General features: G+C 37.2%; 1 protein-coding gene across 2 annotated transcripts; it reads left to right on the top strand.

Moving 5' to 3' along the window:
* Positions 1-11,928: 11,928 nt before the first annotated feature.
* LOC133782562 (G-type lectin S-receptor-like serine/threonine-protein kinase At4g27290) lies at positions 11,929-19,641 on the top strand. 2 transcript variants are annotated; one of them, XM_062221894.1, is made up of 7 exons: positions 11,929-13,573; positions 13,694-13,837; positions 14,030-14,193; positions 14,336-14,546; positions 14,708-14,945; positions 15,028-15,178; positions 19,432-19,641. In XM_062221894.1, exons 1-7 carry the CDS (start codon positions 12,262-12,264, stop codon positions 19,492-19,494), a joined length of 2,283 nt encoding a protein of 760 aa, XP_062077878.1. In that variant the 5' UTR covers positions 11,929-12,261; the 3' UTR covers positions 19,495-19,641. The 2 variants fall into 2 exon arrangements, with proteins under 2 accessions (XP_062077878.1, XP_062077876.1); XM_062221892.1 differs by lacking the exon at positions 19,432-19,641 and adding an exon at positions 15,394-15,810 and having other exon boundaries at positions 11,931-13,573.
* Positions 19,642-20,027: the final 386 nt, after the last annotated feature.

The following is a 20,027-nucleotide window of genomic DNA, read 5'->3' as shown; positions in this document are numbered from 1 at the left end:
TTCATAAACTTGTTGGTCTTCACAATTCGAACTACGTCACACTAATACCTCTCATTGAACAATTGTTTGAATTCTGCCCAACCCATCATGACAACATTCTGGGTCTAGGATACTATTTCCCACCACGTTCAGGCATCTTCCCACAACATACACGTGGCACAAACCCCTCTATCATTGCTTACCCTTGCCATATAGTCACGGAGCTAATCATGCCCATCCAATGTTCAACTCTGAGTGGATCTAGGCCTCCCTCAAAAGCCGAAGGATAATGTCTCTAGAATCTTTCATACAATAGCTCCCATTTGTTCCCACCATCAAGTTGAGCCAAAATTTGTGCCACTATTGGCAAAAAAAATGTAGCAGCGTTCCCTGGCGGAACCTGCTATCTTAGCTACTTATTATCTTCCTCTTGCCTTTGCGATCTTGCTTGCATGCTAGTAAACATCTGATGCCCATTCCCGGGGCAAATAGAGGGTTCTAGCCCTGACTTTCATTTACAACCTCGATATTAACACTGCCTGATACAATTAACTGCCTTCGATACATAACATTCGAATCTGTCTGCAATCAATTACTTAACTTATCAGGCATGATAATAATATCTAGAACTATCCCACGAGCAGAACCAAACAACACAGCAACCACACACAATATTCATACCAGAACACAGGTCTATAACGTTAAGGCATCAATTAATAGGCCTTGCTCCCACAAGATATATAGATATTAGTCATGGTCTTTATTCTAGCATGCATATAAGGCACATTGTTTAATTAAGCAATTAAGCACATAAACACATTATTGGATATCAAACCGTGAGTCGAGCTTATCTTTAGCGGCGAGTGTACATGCCCAGCCAGTCTTTAGAAACCCTTAACCCTAAACTACTCTGATACCAAGTTGTAACGCCCTGGTTAGTCAAGACCGTTACACTTTGTGTTTAAAATGGTGCTTAACTCGCTAAGCGAGTCATTCAGACTAAAATGTGTAATTAAAAACTAAACCAAGGTTAGGTATTAAAAATTTTGGTCAATGAAGTAATCATTTTTCATAAAAAAATGTTTAGTTTATACACGGGATTCCAAAAAGTGTTTACATACTGATAAAAAAAATACAAACTAGCCGTCCTCAGAGGCAAAATAGGGTTCAACCCTAGTTCCTCCCAGGAAATCCCGGCCGTGGCGGTCAAGCAGGATACATATGTATACACTGCCCATGAAGCTCTCCAGCTTACTCTTTCTCTTACCTTCACCATAGAGCACTCGTAAGTCGAGGCTCAATAAGAAAATCGCACAGAGTATAACAACAATACAAATATTCAAAGTAGTAATCACATGTTTCACAAGTAATAGATGCAATAATTCCAATCACTCGTAAACACATTCTAAAGTCTACCAAAGAATACTCATTATAGTTATATACTCAACTGAGCGAGGTGTGTATGCAGGAACTCAGCTCACGGTTCATGCCGGGCAAGTAGGGGTCGTAACCCCAACTGAACTTGCCTTCACAACCACCATTCCACAAACATTGCTAATTGCCCTCACGCTCAATGCGATGGCCAAGCATCAGTCATATCGTACATTCACAAGTAATTCAAGGATAATAAGCATACCAATTCAAAGCTAATAAGCATACAAATTCAAGGCTAATAAGCATACCAATTCAAGGATAATAAGCATACAAATTCAAAGCTAATAAGAATACCAATTCAAGGCTAATAAGCATCCCAACCAATATCTCTATGTGCATATACTAGTTTTCTTACCTTGAATCCTGAGCAGATAGCGTATGGCGATCACAAGCACGATCCTTACTCCCGAGCCTAACGGTATAACCTAGTCACAAAATAATAATGGGTAATCATCAATAATTAAACTAATTGAAAGCTTTAAGATAAATACCTAGCCTCTGGTTCTAAACTGGGTAGTAGAATCTTTCCTGAGCCTTTAGGTTTGAGTTCCCGTGCTTAAAAACCCTATCTGGCCAAAATCCCCAATTTGAGTCGTGACGCCCCTCACAAGCGCCGCGGCTCTTTACAAGTCAGAGAGCCAAAAATCTTGTTTCCCTAGACACGCATCGTGACACAAACCACCAAGCACCACAGAACTAAGGCCATTCAGAGAACTGCCCTAGCCCCTGAGTTCATGCAGGTCGCGGCGCTCCAGGAGCAGCGCTATGACACAACCCCGCGAACCCAAAAATTCTGTGTTTTTCCTGCTTTTTACCCCGAGCCAAAACCTCTCCAAACCCAACCCAAAGTTAAGTCTAAGCCCACTTGAGTCTAGGACTCTCAATAATACAACATAAGCATCATAAACACCCCCCAAAACTAAACCAAATCCTTACCAAAACTCAAAATCGAAAACTAAAGTTTAAACCTCAACCAAAAATTTAAACCATAATAGAATTCCCTCAAAGACCAGAGCACAAATCTTACCTTAGCTGAGATTATGACCTCGAGCTGCCTCTTAATCCCAATCCTAGCTCCAACTTCAAGTTCCCAAGCCTTCCTTCCTCAAAAATTCAAAAGCTCCCCAAGCACTTCCAGAAAGAAGAGAGATAGAGAGAGAGACAGAGAGACAGAGAGAGATAAGAGTTAATTTTTGTTTCCTTTGGTCTTTTGTTTCTTTAGAGAGTTCTAGTAAGCTTAAGTCCTTCCTTGGCATGAAAATACCAAAATACCCCTTTGGTCAAGCCTTACCCCTTTAATGCCCTCACGGGAAAAATCGTCTTTTGCCACATTTCCTACTAAACCTCAAATAACACTATAAATTCCCAATTAACCCCGACATACCCAAATGATCACCAAATAAATTCCCATTACTTGATAAACCCTGACAAAATACTAAATTACTAAAATACCCTTAGGCTCACCCCAAGTCGTGTATTAACCCCCGATGTGACTTTTCTGCCATATAGCTCACTAGGATCGCTTTGGGCCACACATCTCAAATATATCCACATAAGAATGTGGTCTCACTCATAAAGTATGTATAATACAAATATACCATCAACGGGTCAAAAATTACGAAAATGCCCTTTTTAGAAGAATTGGGCCTATAAGCGCATTTAATACACTTAAACATGCATAAGCAACCATAACATGATATAACTCATATAATTCACCTAATCGCACATGTATAATCACAATTAACACATAAAATCCAATTATTCCCTCCTAGCATAGTAATCAAAACACTAAGCCTTATTAGCGAATTTGGGACATTACAGCCCATGCCTCCTTACCTTGAATCATTGCCCTCAGAGTTTAGGTGCCATGTTGTTAATTAACTAACCCTGACACAATGATGAGCAGATTGACTAAAGGAAATCAGCGAAAGGATGTTGCATACATGCAGGTTTGGGAACAATGCCATAAGCTAACTCAACATGTTGATTTGTTAAAGGGATTCACCCCTAACACTGTCGCATAAATAAAGGGTGAATCCTTTCTTTGGTCTCCTAGGTGAAGGCCCTGTCCTTTTGCAATACAAACATAATTCACAACAACATATATAATACTTAACAAATGTATGTGCTTGAGATCAAAACTAGCATCCTTGTTACTCTCTCTCAAAAGAGACTATTTACTCGATGACTCTTCCTAGAAACTCATTTCCATCTCTCAATGAGATACTAGCTAAAGTACTTTTCGAGGTACACCCCTTTCATCATTATCTTCTCCCAAAAAGTTAGTTTCAAGGTCAAGCATAGAAAATTGATTAATGTCTTACATTTCCACCTTTTTCTCTGTCTTATCGCAAGGAAACAAAATCTTGCACCAATAGTTTTGTAATGACCCAAATTTACTAATAGGGCTTAAGGGCCTTGATTAGTGTGCTGGGAGGGCATAACTGGATTGTATGTGATTTAAATGATTAAAAGCATGTTATATGATTATTCGGATATATGTGATTCATGACTATATGTATTAGTATGCATGTAGGCCCTGATTAGGTTAGAAGGGCATATTTGTAATTTTGGCCCGTTGAGGGCATAAATGTAAATAACTGTGATAAATTTTTGAGACCACATTATTATGTGGATATATTTGTAGCTTGTGACTCGAGGCGATCCTAGTGAGCGGTTAAGCGAAAAAGTCACGTCGGGGATTTACACCCAGCTCGGGGCGAGCCTTGGGGTATTTCTGGGAATTTAGGAAATATATTGGAGTCTATTTTGATATTGAGGAATATAATTCGTGATTAGTTAGGTGTCGGGAAGTAAGCAATAAATTGTAACGCCCTGGATAGCCAAGACCGTTACACTGTGTGTTTATAAAGTGCCGGACTTGCTAATCAAGTCATTTAATTAAAATTGTGTTGCAGAAGTTTCAAAGGAACTAGGGTTAAAAGCATTTTGGTCTCAAAAGTCACATTTTTCATTAAGAAACACTATTTGTTTATACGGGATCCCAAAAATACAAGTTTAAAGCTCATTTACAAAAGTTGCAAGACTCAGGTACAATATCTAGCCATACTAAGGCAAAACAAGCAGTTAGGTAATCTCTGTCCTGGTCCACTCCTTGATCATGGTGATCGAACAGCTGGCTATGTACATTTCACCTCGGAGCTCTCCACCTCAGGCTTGGTCCAGCTTGCCCTTGCCCTTACCTGCACCACGTAGCACCCGTGAGCCAAGGCCCAGCAAGAAAACACAATATCAACAAAGCATAAGCAATTATCAGACAAGTCAATATCTCACGTTGCATCACATAGCCTCAGTCAAATAACCATTCAATATAGTCAAGTATTCCACATACTAGGTATATCAACACATAACACGCACAGTTTATAAACGATAACCAGGGCTAGCGCTCACAGGCTGCTCCCTCTGTTATCCCAGTGTTCATGGCTCCCAGTGGCCGAGTCACGCTCTGCGCGCTATTAGTATGTACGGCACTCTTAGGCCGCTTTTACATGTCCCATGGCGTGATACCAACATTGACATGATACAATTCTCGGGAGCACTTAGTCCCATCACAATCATATAACCAGGTGCAGTTTTCTTACCTTTCAATTCAATAGCTTTGATCCCTCGACACCTTGAGCACGATCCCACTCGAGCCCCCGGGATGTCCTAGTTCCACCAAACAAGGTGGTGGAACCAAACCCCAAACCTTAGGTCAAAAACCCTTGCAAATTACCCTAAAATCCCCTTCAGAAGGCAGGGTAGCGCTACAGCGCTCTTGGGAGGGTGCTATAGCGCTACAGACAGAAGCCAAAACCCTTCCAGAAAAATGGCCTAGCGCTACAGCGCCCAAAGGCTAGCGCTGTAGCGCTAGTCACAGACAGCCCAGCACCAAAATTTCCCTTGTGCGATTTTCTCGAGCCAACCTCAACCAAACCTCTTCCAACTCTTACCCAAACTTAAAAACAACCTCATGACCACACTCCACTCATCCCAAGCACCCTAAACATCTAAAACCCAAGCACATGCAATCACAAACTCAAAATTCACCATAGCCACCTCCAAACTCTAAAGCCCAACATAAACCAGCTGAACATCAGAATTAGAGCTTAGAATTCATACCTTTGATAGAATTTCGCCCACAAGATATCCCTAGGCTCCCTTGGCTTGCTACTCCTCAGCCTTAAGCCTGAATTCCCCAAAGTTCCATTCAATTCAACTCAAGTACCACAACTTAAAAACCAGAAGCAGAAATGGATGAACTCTAGAATCTTACCTCAAGTGTTAGTGAAACCCTGCTAAACCTCTGCCAATTCCTTAGTCTTAGTTCAAGATCCTTGATGTTTAGTTATCCCAACTCTCCTCTAAGCTTTACTCCAGAAATTCTCAAGAAACAGGTGAAGGAAAGTGTAAACCGACTTAGAGAAACTCTCTCTGCTTTCCCTCTTTCTTTTCCCTTCTTTTTCAGACTTCTTTGATATTCTACAAATTCCACTAACTTAAAGCCTCAGTAATACCCATCCTTAAGAGTCAAATGACCTTTATGCCCTCCCTATTAACTCTAATCCTTTAGTCCACTTAAGGGCATTTTAGTCATTTTACCCAATTCCCGCTACTTCCTCGAGTGTCTCTACTATTTCCTGCTTAATTCCCGATACCTAATTAATCACCAATAGCATTCCTCAATGTCATAATAATCTCCAGCTTATCCACTAAATTCCCATTTATACCCCTGAGCTCACCCCGAGCCAGGTATAAATCCCCGCTATGACTTTTTCGCTACTTTGCTCACTAGGATCGTCTCGAGTCACTGATCGCGGATATATCCACATAATAATGTGGTCTCAACAATTATCACATATATCAAAGCAGTTATGCCCATAATGGCCAAAATTACGATTATGCCCTTCTAACCTAATCTGGGCCTATATGCATACTAACACACATAGTCATGCATCTCAAATACTCAAGAAATCATATAACATGCTTTAAATCATAATCATGCATCTAAATTATTAAAACCACACATAATCTCCGTTATGCCCTCCAGGCATACTAATCAAGGCCCTTAAGCCTTATTAGTGAATTTGGGTCGTCACATAAATATTAGAGACACTCGAGGAATTAGAGGGAATTGGGTGTAATGACTAAAATGCCCTTAGGAGGCTTAAAAGCTTAGTTTTAAATGGGAGGGCAGTTTGGTCTTTTGGAGTTTAAAATCAGAGATAAGGGTCATGCTACTTTATTCCTTAGTGGGATGTGTAGAAAGTGGTAGAAGTCTGAAGAAAACAAAAGAAAAAGGAAAAGAAAAGAAGGAGAAAAGAAAGAAGGGGAAAGCAGGGCACTATTCCCTTATGCGGTTTAGGTTTCTCTTCACCAATTTTTCTGGAATTTGGAGCTAAACTTCAGAGAAGGCTTAGGCTAAGGCTCACCACTGGGGTCCTTGACTTGGCTTGAGGGATTGGCAGAGATTACTCATCCAATTAAGGTAAGATTTTGAGGTTGTTATTCAATTCTTGGTTTTGGTGTTGAATTAGTTTTCTAAGCTAAGTTTCTATGGGAATTCTAGGGAATTAATCCTAAGGATTTGAGGAGGTGAAGGCTAAGGAAGTGTGGAAGATAACCTAGGTTGAATTCATCCATAAAAGGTAAGAAGTTCTAGCTTTAAATTCTGAGATTTCTGTTGCACTGTTGAGTTTTTGAGCTCTAAGCTCAGCCATGGTGATTTCTATATTTTGGGGTGCATGTGATTGAATTTCATATGATTAGGTCATTTGGGGTGAGTTGGAGATGTTGGTAGGCTTTTGTTTGATGTTTGGTTGAAGTTTGGAAGAGTTTTGGAAAGGTTTGGCTCGAGGAAAATCGAAGGAAGGAAAAACAGGGTTGGCTGTGCTGTGACTAACGTTGTAGCGCTAGCCTTTGGGCGCTACAGCGCTAGGCCTTGTGGTTTGGGGCGTTTTTGGCTCTGGTTGTAGCGTTTTAGCGCCCACTTTAGGGCGCTGTAGCGCTACCCTGTTCCCAGAAGGGGATGTTTGGGTTATTTCTTAGGGTTTTTGGCCGGGGGCTCGGGGTTTGATTCCACCACCCCGTTTAGTGGAATTAGGGCTTCCCGAGGGCTTGGGATTGGTCCCGAGGCTAGGTTTTGGAATTGAAGTTTGGATTTGGTTCTAACTTGTAACCGCGACTAGGTGTATGCTAGGGCTCAGGCGAGATCCTCCTTGAGGATTGAATTGAACAAAGCTATCGGAATCCAAAGGTAAGAAAACTGCACCCGGTTATGTGTATGTGTTGGGACTAAGAGCCCCCTATGTCTGTATATGTCATAGATGGTATTATGCCATGGGACATGTGATAAACGGCCTAAGAGTGCCGTAATCAATATTTGCGTACAGGGCGTGGTTCGGCCACTGGTAGCTGAGGACAGCTTAATAATCACTAAGCTCAGTTTAAGCGGGCCGGAGTCAGTGGGATAAATAGAGGGTGTGGCCTAAGGGCGTTGACCCTGGTTATCACGTGTGAGTTGATTATTAGTATGAAATGATATACTGGGTATGCTGAATACTTGATTAACGTGGATATTTGGAATGTTGAGTATATGATTATACTTCATGAGTTATCTGGTTGTTTGCTTGATGATTATGCTCTGTTATTGTGTTTTCTTGCTGGGCCTTGGCTCACGGGTGCTACGTGGTGCAAGTAGAGGCAAGGGGAAAGTGGACCAATCCTGAGATGGAGAGCTTTGGGGCTGAATGTACATAGCCAGCTGATCGTCCGCGCACGGCCGAGAAGTGGTACAGGACAAGAAAAGCCTAATTGTCTGTAAAAATGTTTGATTATAAGAAATGAAGCTTTCGGGACCAAAATCTTTTAACCCTAGTACAACTGTAGTTTTTGTAACACGTTTCTAACTAAATGACTTGATTAGCAAGTCTTGCACATTTGTAAACACACAGTGTAACGGTCTTGGCTATCCAGGGCGTTACAAGTTTGGTGCTAGAAGGAAGGTCAAACATAGTCTGTAAGTGAACATCTCTCTCTCCATCACTCTAACAATATCAAAAGAAATAAACAAGTCTGAGTAAAGCGGTGATCAGCCAGACAGATGCTCTCTTTAAGGAGAAAGCTTGAGGTTCAACACCCGCTAGACGTTTTTCCCCACTATACGAGAGTGAAAGGGTCAACGGTCAAACAAAAAAAAGACCAAATTAGTAAACTCATCGAGGAACTAAATGACGCCTACGAAGGGAAACTCCCTGCCAAGTTTTCCAACTACGTTTATTGGGTTACCATTACATCTTGCTAGTAAAGGTTACTCGGGCCCCACCGTCTATCCCACAACAAGAATGCATGGGAACAATCCCATGGAACCTTGAGCTCTAGATGACAACGACCTGAAGAACAACGTCGACAACAACACACAACCTAGGGATAAATGCAACCCCTGAAATGATAGACAAACAGAATGATCTCACCCAGGGACATGAAAGCGCCCCGCAAACAACCTCTAGAGGCCTACTCCTTCCAAGGTGTGTTAAATGACAATGAAGGTGTCGAGCCCTAGACAAAACTGAAAGAACCCAAACCCTCCACTTCACCCAAGAAGAGGGGTGTCTATCCATTATTGCTACCTTCTCCTCTAGCAATGAAGATGGAGAAGAGGGTAGCTAGAAAGATCTACAAGAGGTCTTTACTCGAATAAAGAAGATTGATCTATGTGACCAAATCAATGAAAGAAGAAGAGCTTCTACGGCTAGAACTACAACCTTGAGCCCCTCGCTAGAATTCGTGGCTTTAGCTCCTAAGTTAATAGCGGAGGTTGTGCATGAGGGCATCAAGAGAAATGCTCCATCCTCAAGCTCCGATTGAAAGGATGTAAATCTTTTGTTTTCCTCGGAGATTTTGGCAATAGAGGCTTCAAGATGCCAACTGTCCCAGCTTATGATGAAACAGAAGACCCCAGATTCCACCTCGGGATGTATCAAGACTAGATGGTCCTAAATGGGGCCAACTATGCCAATCTTTGCATAGGCTTCCCCCTAAGCCCATCAAGGGCAGCACATGCTTGGTATCGCACCTTGCGACCTAGGTTCATTAGGAAATTCTCCAAGCTCGTGGATAAGTTCTTAGAAAAGTTTGCTAACGTAGTGATGAAAAAACATTGACACGTCAACTTTTTTTATGGAAAATCAAATCTTTTATTTTTTGGTAAACATAATTTTTTTATTAAAAAAGTTGAACATCAATTTTATTCTGTATTTTGTAAAATAGAAAAGTAAGATTGTATAAAAATATCATAAAAAATAAATAAATATCATGAAGGAAAAAAGAACTTTAATATAATTGTTATATTGTGGAAATATGTTCATTTTTTAAAACAAAACAAAAGTACAAAACAGTAGTGAAAAAAATCGTAAAAATGATGAAAGAAATAATACAATAATTATTTTGTTTAAAAAGAAAAGTGATGGTTGCATCTCAACCATCCATTAAATAGGCCATGGACTTCATTAAGATGGTGTGGTGTTGTCTCCAATAGTGGTTGTTCTCTCGCCAAAAATAAATAAATAAGTAGTGGTTGTCCAATTGCAGTCGTCCAACTTTTGTTTTCCATATTTTTTTTCTTGTCTTTATCCTTTGACGATTTTTGGATATAAAATTTGATGTGTGCGCGGTACTAACAAGTCATTGGCCGTGTTGAGTTCTATAGAGTTTAAAACATCCTCCTAAATAATAATATTTATTTTGAATAATTATTCTTATTCTTATTTTATTTTTTTGAGAAAATAATCATTCTTATTTAATTATTAATTATAGCCGTACGTATCTTTTGTCAAGGCATATTATCCATAATAGTTTCATTACCAGGAGTAAAACAATTTTTTTACGTAATTCGGGTTGTGTATGTCAATGACGTATAGATCCTTATGTCAAGGTCACATATAATATTATATGTAATTATTATTTTTGAGATAACACTTATATTATATATATAGCTCTTTTAGTCATTAATAGTACAGAAGTTTGATTGGTTCGCGATTAGAAAATTGTATTTTTTAAAAATGAGATTCTGAAATGAAAATTTGAATTTAGTGACTAAAATCATGTTTCTGAAAATGTGACTGGTTCAATGTCAGTAAACTGTTTTTTAATTTTAAAAAAATTAATCTGTGATTGGTATTAAATTTAAAAATATAACAGAAACTGAATACGTGATTCGAACAGTTGAATCTGAATATTATTTTAATTTTATATATTTTATATACATAGGTTGTATAATATTAAATTTTGATTTATCAATAGATTTAATTAAGTAAAATTTAATTATATTGATAAATTAAAATTTAATAATAGTTATTGATTAAATTCATAACAATATTGCATTATCATCTATAAAAATACCAGCACAACTTATTTTTCAATTGGACATCCTAAATATCATAAAATGTTCCATAAACACCTTATTACTAGTGAGAACATACTCAAGTCATAAAAATTGGCAAAAAATAAATAAAAAATTCAAACAATGATACAGATAATAGGAGTAAAGAGAACAAACAAATCCTGATTTTGATTTTAGGATTTTGGAAAAAAAATGACAAAATAGAGAAAACGCGAAATCGTTGTTTTCTAAATTGTAACACAAAATTATAATTCTGATTAGGATATAGTTTTCAAAAACAATATACCAATCATATATTTTGGTAGGTCCCACAAATTTTGAGTTTTCAAAATCATAAAATCATTTCCAAATCAACTACCAATCACACCCTAAGCCATCGTTATAAAGTGTGGACAGTGAAAATAAATAAATTAAGCTGATTCAACATTATATTTAAGGTCATGTTTAACCAAATAAATAATTAACCAAGTACATAATCCCACAGTTCCCCTTAAAACAAATTTTGGCTTGGTCAGATGACACTTGACATAAAAAAGCAAGTACTACTAATAATAGTAATTATATTATTTAGGGGAATAATAATATTTAATTAGCTTCATGTTTTCTTGATGAAAGCCATTAATTTCTTGGGCCTTTCAAGTTTGTCATCTTCAAATATGTGAAAAACTCACAATGTGATGGCTAATTAGAGATGATTACTGGTATATATAAATTATATATATATATACACACACGTATTTGCTAGGTCAACCTCTTAATATTTCAGAAACATCATAGTCAAATGTTTTAAATAAAAAAAGAACGATATATACCAAACACAGGTAGAATTTATATGATTGAAGTATAAAACCAATGTATATTCTATAAGCCTTATTGAGTTTGAAACTTTGATTTTTGATGCACATTTTGTTTGTATAAGGTATGAATAGTATATCCCTAGTATATATACACATTATAGAAACCTATGGTCAACTCTATGAGTTGTCCATTAGTATATTTCACCTTTCATCCTTTATTCTTTTTTTATGTATATATATACATACATATAAGATATATAAATATATGTCAAGTAATTAAAATGACATTATAAATGATAAATAAGAGTTGACAAAATCAATTAGAATATCAATCTGAGGATGCCTTTAAGAATTAACCATGGACTAGTTCATGGACAGCTCTCTTAACTATTGGTTTCCCACTTAAAAAACTTATGAGGCCCTTATTATTTTTTAGAACAAAATAAAAGTCTGCTACTAGCTAAAATCTCATTAAAAACCTTCCTAAATTTGAAAATTCAAACTTCAATGATGTCTCTTGCTAGAATAAAAAATAAAAATATTATAAAGTAAAGGAATCAAACTTCTCTATTATGCAGACAAATCTTAACAATGATCCTTCTGATCTTATTGCATTTCCTTTTTCCTTTTTCAATACCATCAGTTTAGTCAATGTCCAATATACCCAGTTGGATGATTATCAAAGGCCGTTCAATGGAGTCCATCGCCATATTGGTCTTAATGTGCTTTTTGTTTTCATCAATCTTTCCAATAACCAAAGGAGCAGACACAATAACTGCAAGTCAATCAATTAAAGAAGGAAGCTCTATAGTCTCAGCTGGTGGAAGTTTTGAGCTTGGATTCTTTAGCCCCAAAAACTCAAAAAACAGGTATGTAGGAATATGGTATAAGAAAATAGCTTCTGGGACAGTGGTTTGGGTTGCTAACAAAGACACCCCACTCAATGATTCATATGGAGTCTTTCAACTTTCTGGTAATGGAATTTTATCCCTTCTCAATGATGGCAACAAAACTATATGGTCTTCTAATTCGACGAAACAAGGAACAAGCCCTGTTGCTCAGCTTTTAGATACAGGAAATCTTGTAGTGAGGAATAAAGATGACAAAATACCAGGGAATTATCTATGGCAAAGCTTTGATTATCCAGGGAATACACTTTTGCCAGGCATGAAGTATGGAATTAGCATGGTAACAGGCATAAATCGAGGCTTGACATCATGGAAGAGTGATATTGATCCTTCTGATGGTGAGTACACAAACATACTTGATCCCAATGGTGTACCTCAGTTCTATCTGAGAAAAGGATCAGTAATAAAGTTCAGGTCTGGACCATGGAATGGTTTCAGGTTCAGTGGTATGCCAAACTTGAAACCAAATCCCATCTACACATATGAATTTATATGCAATGAGAAGGAAATTTATTACACATACAAACTTATCAGCAACTCAGTTGTATCAAGGCTGGTGTTGGATCTCAATGGACACCTTCAAAGGTTCACATGGATTGACAGAACAAAGGGTTGGAATTTTTACTTGAGTGCACAAATGGATGACTGTGATAGGTATGCAACATGTGGTCCCTATGGTACTTGCAATATCAACAACTCACCTGCTTGTGGCTGCTTGCAGGGGTTTGTGCCTAAGTCTAAGGAAGACTGGAATTCCGGTGATTGGTCACATGGATGTGAAAGAAAAACTTCATTGGGTTGCATTGAAGGAGAGGGTTTTAGAAAATATTCCGGCATTAAATTACCTGACACAGTCAATTCCTGGTACAATATGACAATGAACCTCAAAGAGTGTGAGCAGAAATGCTTGAAAAACTGCTCTTGTACAGCTTATGCTAATATGGACATCAGAGGAGGAAGTGGGTGCATACTTTGGTTCAAAGAACTGATTGATATTAGACAATATGCTGATTCTGGTCAAGATATATATGTTAGAATGGATGCCTCTGACTTGGGTATGTCTTCTTTCCACATTTCAATCTATAAGATTAGTATTTGACATAGTATATCAAAATGATTTAAGGTTGCTTATTTCTGTGCTCATACTGCTTGTTTTTATTTTTGAACAATGACAGAAGAGTATAGAAGTTCAAAGGGGAAAAAGCTAATAGTGTACATAGTAATACCAGTTGTAGCTCTAGTAGTGGCTCTCATAGGTCTATACCTGTTATGGTACAATATCTCGAAGAAGAGACAAACCCCACAGCTTAAAAGAGATGGTAAGTCAATGAGAAAAATGCAAAACTACTGATACTAAAATGTCTGTTCAATTATTGACTTTTTTTCCTTATTCTTGGCATGTTTTCACCATATTCAGTCAGACCTCACCATTCAAAAGTAGCGTAGTCATGTGTAGTCCATTAAGATTTAAACTTCATATCTCATTATTGTTTATTGGTATTAATTTTCAGGTACTTCAATTTCAATGCATAACCGAGAGCAGGACTCCATTGATGAAAACCCCAATGGAGAGTTAGATCTACCATTTTTTAGTTTTGATGTGATAGCAGAAGCTACAAACAATTTTTCTGATGACAATAAGCTTGGACAAGGTGGTTTTGGACCAGTCTACAAGGTACTACATAAAGCAATTATTTATTAATAACTTTTGACCTCTTAATTTATGCCTCATAGATAATCATAAAAGCAGCCATGTACATGCATAGCATTCTTCATAGAAAAATATATGTAATTGATAAGATGGTAATAAAACTTAGGGAAAGTTGAAAGATGGGCAAGAAATTGCTGTGAAGAGACTCTCAAAAAGTTCAAGACAAGGATTAGATGAGTTGAAGAATGAAGTTTTCTGCATTGCCAAACTTCAACACCGCAACCTTGTGAGACTATTAGGATGTTGCATTGAAGCTGAGGATTTGATGCTGATATATGAATACATGCATAATAAAAGCTTGAATTGCTTCATATTTGGTTAGACCCTTCTTTCAATTGTAATTTAAGCTCTTACACAACTGTCTAAATCAATTTATCATGCAGATGAAAAACACAATCTTCAATTTAACTTTTCTAGTTCCCATGGACAATTTAAAGAGTAACTAACATACATGTGTTCCGTCTAAACATCATGGCAGATGAAAATCAAAGTATACTTCTAGATTGGGCCAAACGTTTCCACATTATCAGTGGAATTGCTCGGGGTTTGCTTTATCTTCATGAAGATTCTAGACTGAGGATTGTTCATAGAGATCTCAAAGCGAGTAATGTCTTACTTGACCATGAAATGAATCCAAAAATTTCTGATTTTGGCATGGCAAGAGGATTTGGTGGAGATGAAACTGAAGCAAATACAAAAAGAGTAGTTGGAACATAGTAAGTATCTCTAAACAACTCATATTGTAGATCACCTACTATCATCAATCTCCTCAAACTTTTTTTCCTAAATTTTTTACAGCGGTTATATGTCGCCAGAGTACACAATCGACGGCATCTTCTCATTGAAATCTGACGTCTTTAGCTTCGGCGTGTTGGTTCTTGAGATAGTGAGTGGAAAGAAAAACAGAGGATTTCGCCACCCAAGTCACAAGCTCAACCTTTTAGGACATGTAAGTAGTACTACTACCTACTTCCTTCATGCTTAAATTAGTGTTTTTGCTACAATCAGTTGAGAGTCTTGAGACTAATGGATCTTAGCACCTAATTGGTCTTGTCAGACAATTGTTGCAACTGACAATAGCAGCTTCCCTAAATTTATGTTTTTTTTTTTAAAAAAAAACATTGATAGATTGAATGACCTGCGCTAGATAAACTTTCTTCTCAGGCATGGATGTTATACAAAGAAGGAAAAAGTTTGGAACTTGTTATTGATAGATTGCATGAGGAGTCATGTAACATACCCCAAGTATTAAGATCAATTCAGGTGGCTTTGTTATGTGTTCAAAATAGTCCACAAGATAGGCCAAACATGTCATGTGTGGTTTTGATGCTAAGTAGTGACATTCCTTTGGCAGAACCGAAAGAGCCTGGTTTCTTCACTAATAGGAATCTGATTGATTCGGATTCTATGTCGACTATTCGTGAAAAATCTACTACATTTAACAGAATAACCATTACAATGCTAGAAGCTCGATAAGAAAAGATTCAGTAAAAGTTATTGGAGATGTTGTTACTAAAGTGTGTTCTACAACTTACACAAATGGAAAGATGAGTTACTGATAGTGATTTTTAGAGTTTTTAACGTTTTGAGAATTTTAATCTTACAAGTACCTTTTGTTTATAAATTTTCTTTACTTCATAATTTTTTAAAAACGATTATAAAACTTTTTACTTTTGAATTAGGAATTTACTCATTTCATATATGTGTTTTTACCGAAATATAACATTGGTACCCTCTATTATGAATAATACTAATACTATATCCTGAATTTGCAAAATAAGAATAAATGGTAACCTAAGCTCACAAATGACAAATTACCAAATGGGTATATTTTCATTAATAACCACATGCTATTTTATACTAATTTTTAAATTATAGGGTACCCAATTATTATTATCAATAACACATGGTACTATTTTATACCAATTTTTAAATTACATGGTACTTAATGATCATTATCGAGTACCAATACTATACGTTGTTAAAACATAGAGTATCGAAAGGGTACCCACACTTTCCTTTTATGGTTTCTGTTAATCTTTTTCTATATTTGTTAATATGTAAATATCCCAAAATTTAACACTAATTAAATTATATTCTTTTGGAATATTATCAGCGAAACTATCGAAATTTTTATTAGTGTGACAGATAAATGGCCAAGTTTATATTTTTTACAGCAAAACTACCTAAGCTCACTAAAGCAGTGCTCAATTGCTACCCACTCTCTAACAAAGATAAGTTTGCCATAAAAAAAGAAAAGCTTGAGTATTTATCTTCAACGCTTACAAAAATTTGAGTATCTACTTGTCGTACTCACAAAAATTTGGGTAGATTGGTCACTAATATCATTTTATATATTTTTATACTTTATTTTTATAATAATAGAATGAGAGTTATATTTACACTTTAAAATATTATATGGCACTCCATTTCTATAAAATAGTTTTTTAGTACATATTTAATGTTAAGTTAAATGATTAAAATATACCACTTTAATCCTATTAATTTAAATTTTAGGATTAGTGAGTATACCCTTAATTATAATTAAAATAAAGAGAATTTTACACAAAATGTCAAAATTGACACATTTTTTAACATTTTTACTATTTGATGTTTATTTATATACTATTTGTTAATTTTTATATTTACAATACTACTATTTTCTTTCCTGACAAACCTATCAATCACTTTTCTACCTATTAATCACTTTTTATCTTTTTTTTTTCTTCCTCCATCTCCTTCTCTCTCTCTTATTCTTCCTCCTCTTCTTCCTTAATTTCATCTCTGCCCAAGCTCCAACTGTTCTTCATCATCCCTTCGTCTCCCCTTCGCAGCACTCCGGCAGCTCCCAACCCATTTTCTCAGTCGCCGGCAGCTTCCAGCAAATTTTCTCCGTCGTCGGCATTACCCACTGTGTTTTTGTATTTTCGTTTTGTTGATATTTGGTTGATTTGATTTTTTTACTCCTTTAGTTGTTGTGTATTTTATTATCTTGCTGCTTTTTACTTTTTTTTTTGTAACCTTGTGTTTTGGTTTATTTTGTTCTATTTTCACATATGTTAGTGCCTTTTTTTCCCAATGCATGCAATGTGTTTGATGTAATTCTTGAATGATTGAGGTTTGGTTGTTTAGTGCTAGTTTTATAATTCTTTGGTGTGTTTATGTAACGACCCAAAATTACTAATAAGGCTTAAGGGTCTTGATTAGTGTGTCGGGAGGGCACAATTGGAAGTTATGTGAATTAATGGTGAAAATGCATGATTATGTGAAAAACATGCTTATATGATTATTTGGATAAATGTGATGCATGACTATGTGTATTAGTACGCATGTAGGCCCTGATTAGATTATAAGGGTATATTTGTAATTTTGGCCTGTTGAGGGCATAAATGTAAATATTTGTGATAAAATGTTGAGACCACATTATTATGTGGATATATTAGTAGCTTGTGACTTGAGGCGATCCTAGTGAGTGGTTTAGCGGAAAAGTCGCGGCAGTGATTTATAACCGGCTCGTGGGTGTCCGGGGGTATTTCTGGGAATTTGAGAAGTATATTGGAGATTATTTGATACTGAGAAAAATAATTGGTGATTTGTTAGGTGTTAGGTGTTGGGATGTAAGTGGTAATTATTAGGGACACTCGAGGAATTAGCAGGAATTGGGAGCAAATGACTAAAATGCCCTTGGTATGCTTTAAGGCTTAAGATGTAATGGGAGGGCAAAATGGTCATTTGACTGAAAAGAGATAAGTGTTATATTGCTTTTTAGTTTTAGTGGAGGCTGTAGAAAGTTTTATAAGTTAAAAGGAAGAAAAGAGAAGGAAAGAAAGAAGAAAAACAGGGACACTTTCTTCTCCATTCAATTTGCTCTACTCCTCACCATTCTTTGTGAGCTTTGGGGCTGGAATCTCAGAGTAAGCTCATGCTGGAACTTAAGGCTAAAGACCTTGGTGAAGCTAAAAGAGTTAGTAGGGATTAGCTACTCCATTGAGGTAAGTTTCAAGATTTCTGATGAGTTTTTCTGAGTTTTATTGAGGTGATTTCTAAGCTTGAGTTTTGGATGGAATTAAGGGAAATAAGCTTGAGGAGTTGAAGGGCTTGAGGCTGGAAGGATACTAGAGATAACCTAAGGTTGAAATTCTCCATAGAAGGTAATAAATTATGGCTTTGAAGTTCTAAGTTTCTGAGTTTTTGGTTGAATTCTTGAGTTCTTGAGTTCAATGTCTGTTTTCTAAGTTTGATGATGCATGTGGTTAAGTCTTGTGTTATTGGGTTGTGTGGGGTGAGATATAGGTGATGGTAGACTCAATTTGGTGTGTAGTTGAGGTTTGGAAGAGTTCCAAGGGGTTTTGGTTCGAGGAAAATCGAAGGAAGGAAAAACAGGGTGTTGCTGGTCTGTGACTAGCGCTGTAGCGCTAACCTTTGGGCGCTACAACGCTATGCTTGGGTTTCCTGGTGCTTATGGCTCTGCTTGTAGCGCTATAGAATCCTCTTTGAAGCGTTGTAGTGCTACCCTATTTCCAGAAGAGGGTTTTGGGGTTATTTCTTAGGGTTTTTGCCTAGGGGCTCGGGGTTTGATTCCACCACCCCGTTTTGTGGAATTAGGGCTTCCCGAGGGCTCGAGATTGGTCCCGAGGTTAGGTTTTGAAATTGAATTTTGGTGATGATTCTAATTTGTGGCTGTGACTAGGTGTACGCTAGGGCTTGGACGGGATCGTGCTTGGGGGTTGATTTCATTGAACAAAGCTAGTGGAATCAAAGGTAAGAAACTGCACCCGGTTATGTGTTGATGATGGGACTAAGCGCTCCCTATATCTGTATAACGTCATAGATGGTATTATGCCATGGGACATGCGATAAACGACCTAAGAGTGCTGAAATCAATATTTGCGCACAGGGCGCGGCTCGACCACTGGTAGCTGAGGACAGCTTAATATTCACTGAGCTCGGTTTAAGCGGGCCGGAGTCAGTGGGATAAATACCTAAGGGTGTCGACCCTGATTAATATGTGAATTGATTATCAATGTTAATTGATGAACTTGGTATGTTGAATGCCTGATTATATAACTATTGTGGATTGTTGAGCGTGTGGTTATGCGTATGAGTTGTTTCATTGTTGATTTGTAAAATGACTGCTTAATGGTTATGCTCTATTATCTGGTTTCTTGCTGGGCCTTGGCTCACGGGTGCTACGTGGTGCAGGTAAAGGCAAGGGCAAGGTGGACTAGTCCTGAATTGGAGAGCTTTAAGGTTGAATGTACATAGTCAGCTGATTGGCCGCCACGACCGAGGAATGATGCAGGACAGGAAAAGCCTAAATGTCTATTTTTCCCTTAGAGTGGCCAGTAGCTGTACTTTTGTTCTGAATTATTTTGTAAACTGTCTTTTAAACGTTATTACTCTTGGGATCCCATGTACTAAAATGTTTAAATATATGGAAAGCAATTTTTGTGACCAAAATCTTTTAACCCTAGCTCAATTATAGTTTCAGTAACACGTTTTTGACTAAATGACTTCATTAGCAAGTCTTGCACCTTTATAAATAAATAGTGTAACGGTCTTGGCTATCCAAGGCGTTACAACTTGGTATCAGAGCGTCCTAGGTTTAAGGGTTCCTGAAGACTGGTTGGACATGTACATTCACCACGAAAGACAAGCTCAACTCAGGGTTCGGTAATTGTGTATACATTATTATATGCTTAAATGATTGGAAAGGAATATGAATGCTGATATCTGAATGATTAATAGTAAGCATGAGATACTGATACGGCTTGGCCCTTGACTATTGCGTGATGAGA

This window comes from Humulus lupulus, chromosome 6 (assembly GCF_963169125.1).
Source record: "Humulus lupulus chromosome 6, drHumLupu1.1, whole genome shotgun sequence".
Taxonomy (NCBI): domain Eukaryota; kingdom Viridiplantae; phylum Streptophyta; class Magnoliopsida; order Rosales; family Cannabaceae; genus Humulus; species Humulus lupulus.
Note: the sequence above shows the minus strand (reverse complement) of the source record. Positions and strands in the feature narration are given on the sequence as shown.

Bases quoted from the DNA above. Each gene is read 5' to 3' on its own strand.
- LOC133782562 (XM_062221892.1), top strand. From the start codon at position 12,262: ATGTCCAATATACCCAGTTGGATGATTATCAAAGGCCGTTCAATGGAG. The intron at 14,194-14,335 runs GTACTACATAAA...AATAAAACTTAG, and splicing joins GTTTTGGACCAGTCTACAAG to GGAAAGTTGAAAGATGGGCA. The intron at 14,946-15,027 runs GTAAGTATCTCT...AATTTTTTACAG, and splicing joins AAAAGAGTAGTTGGAACATA to CGGTTATATGTCGCCAGAGT.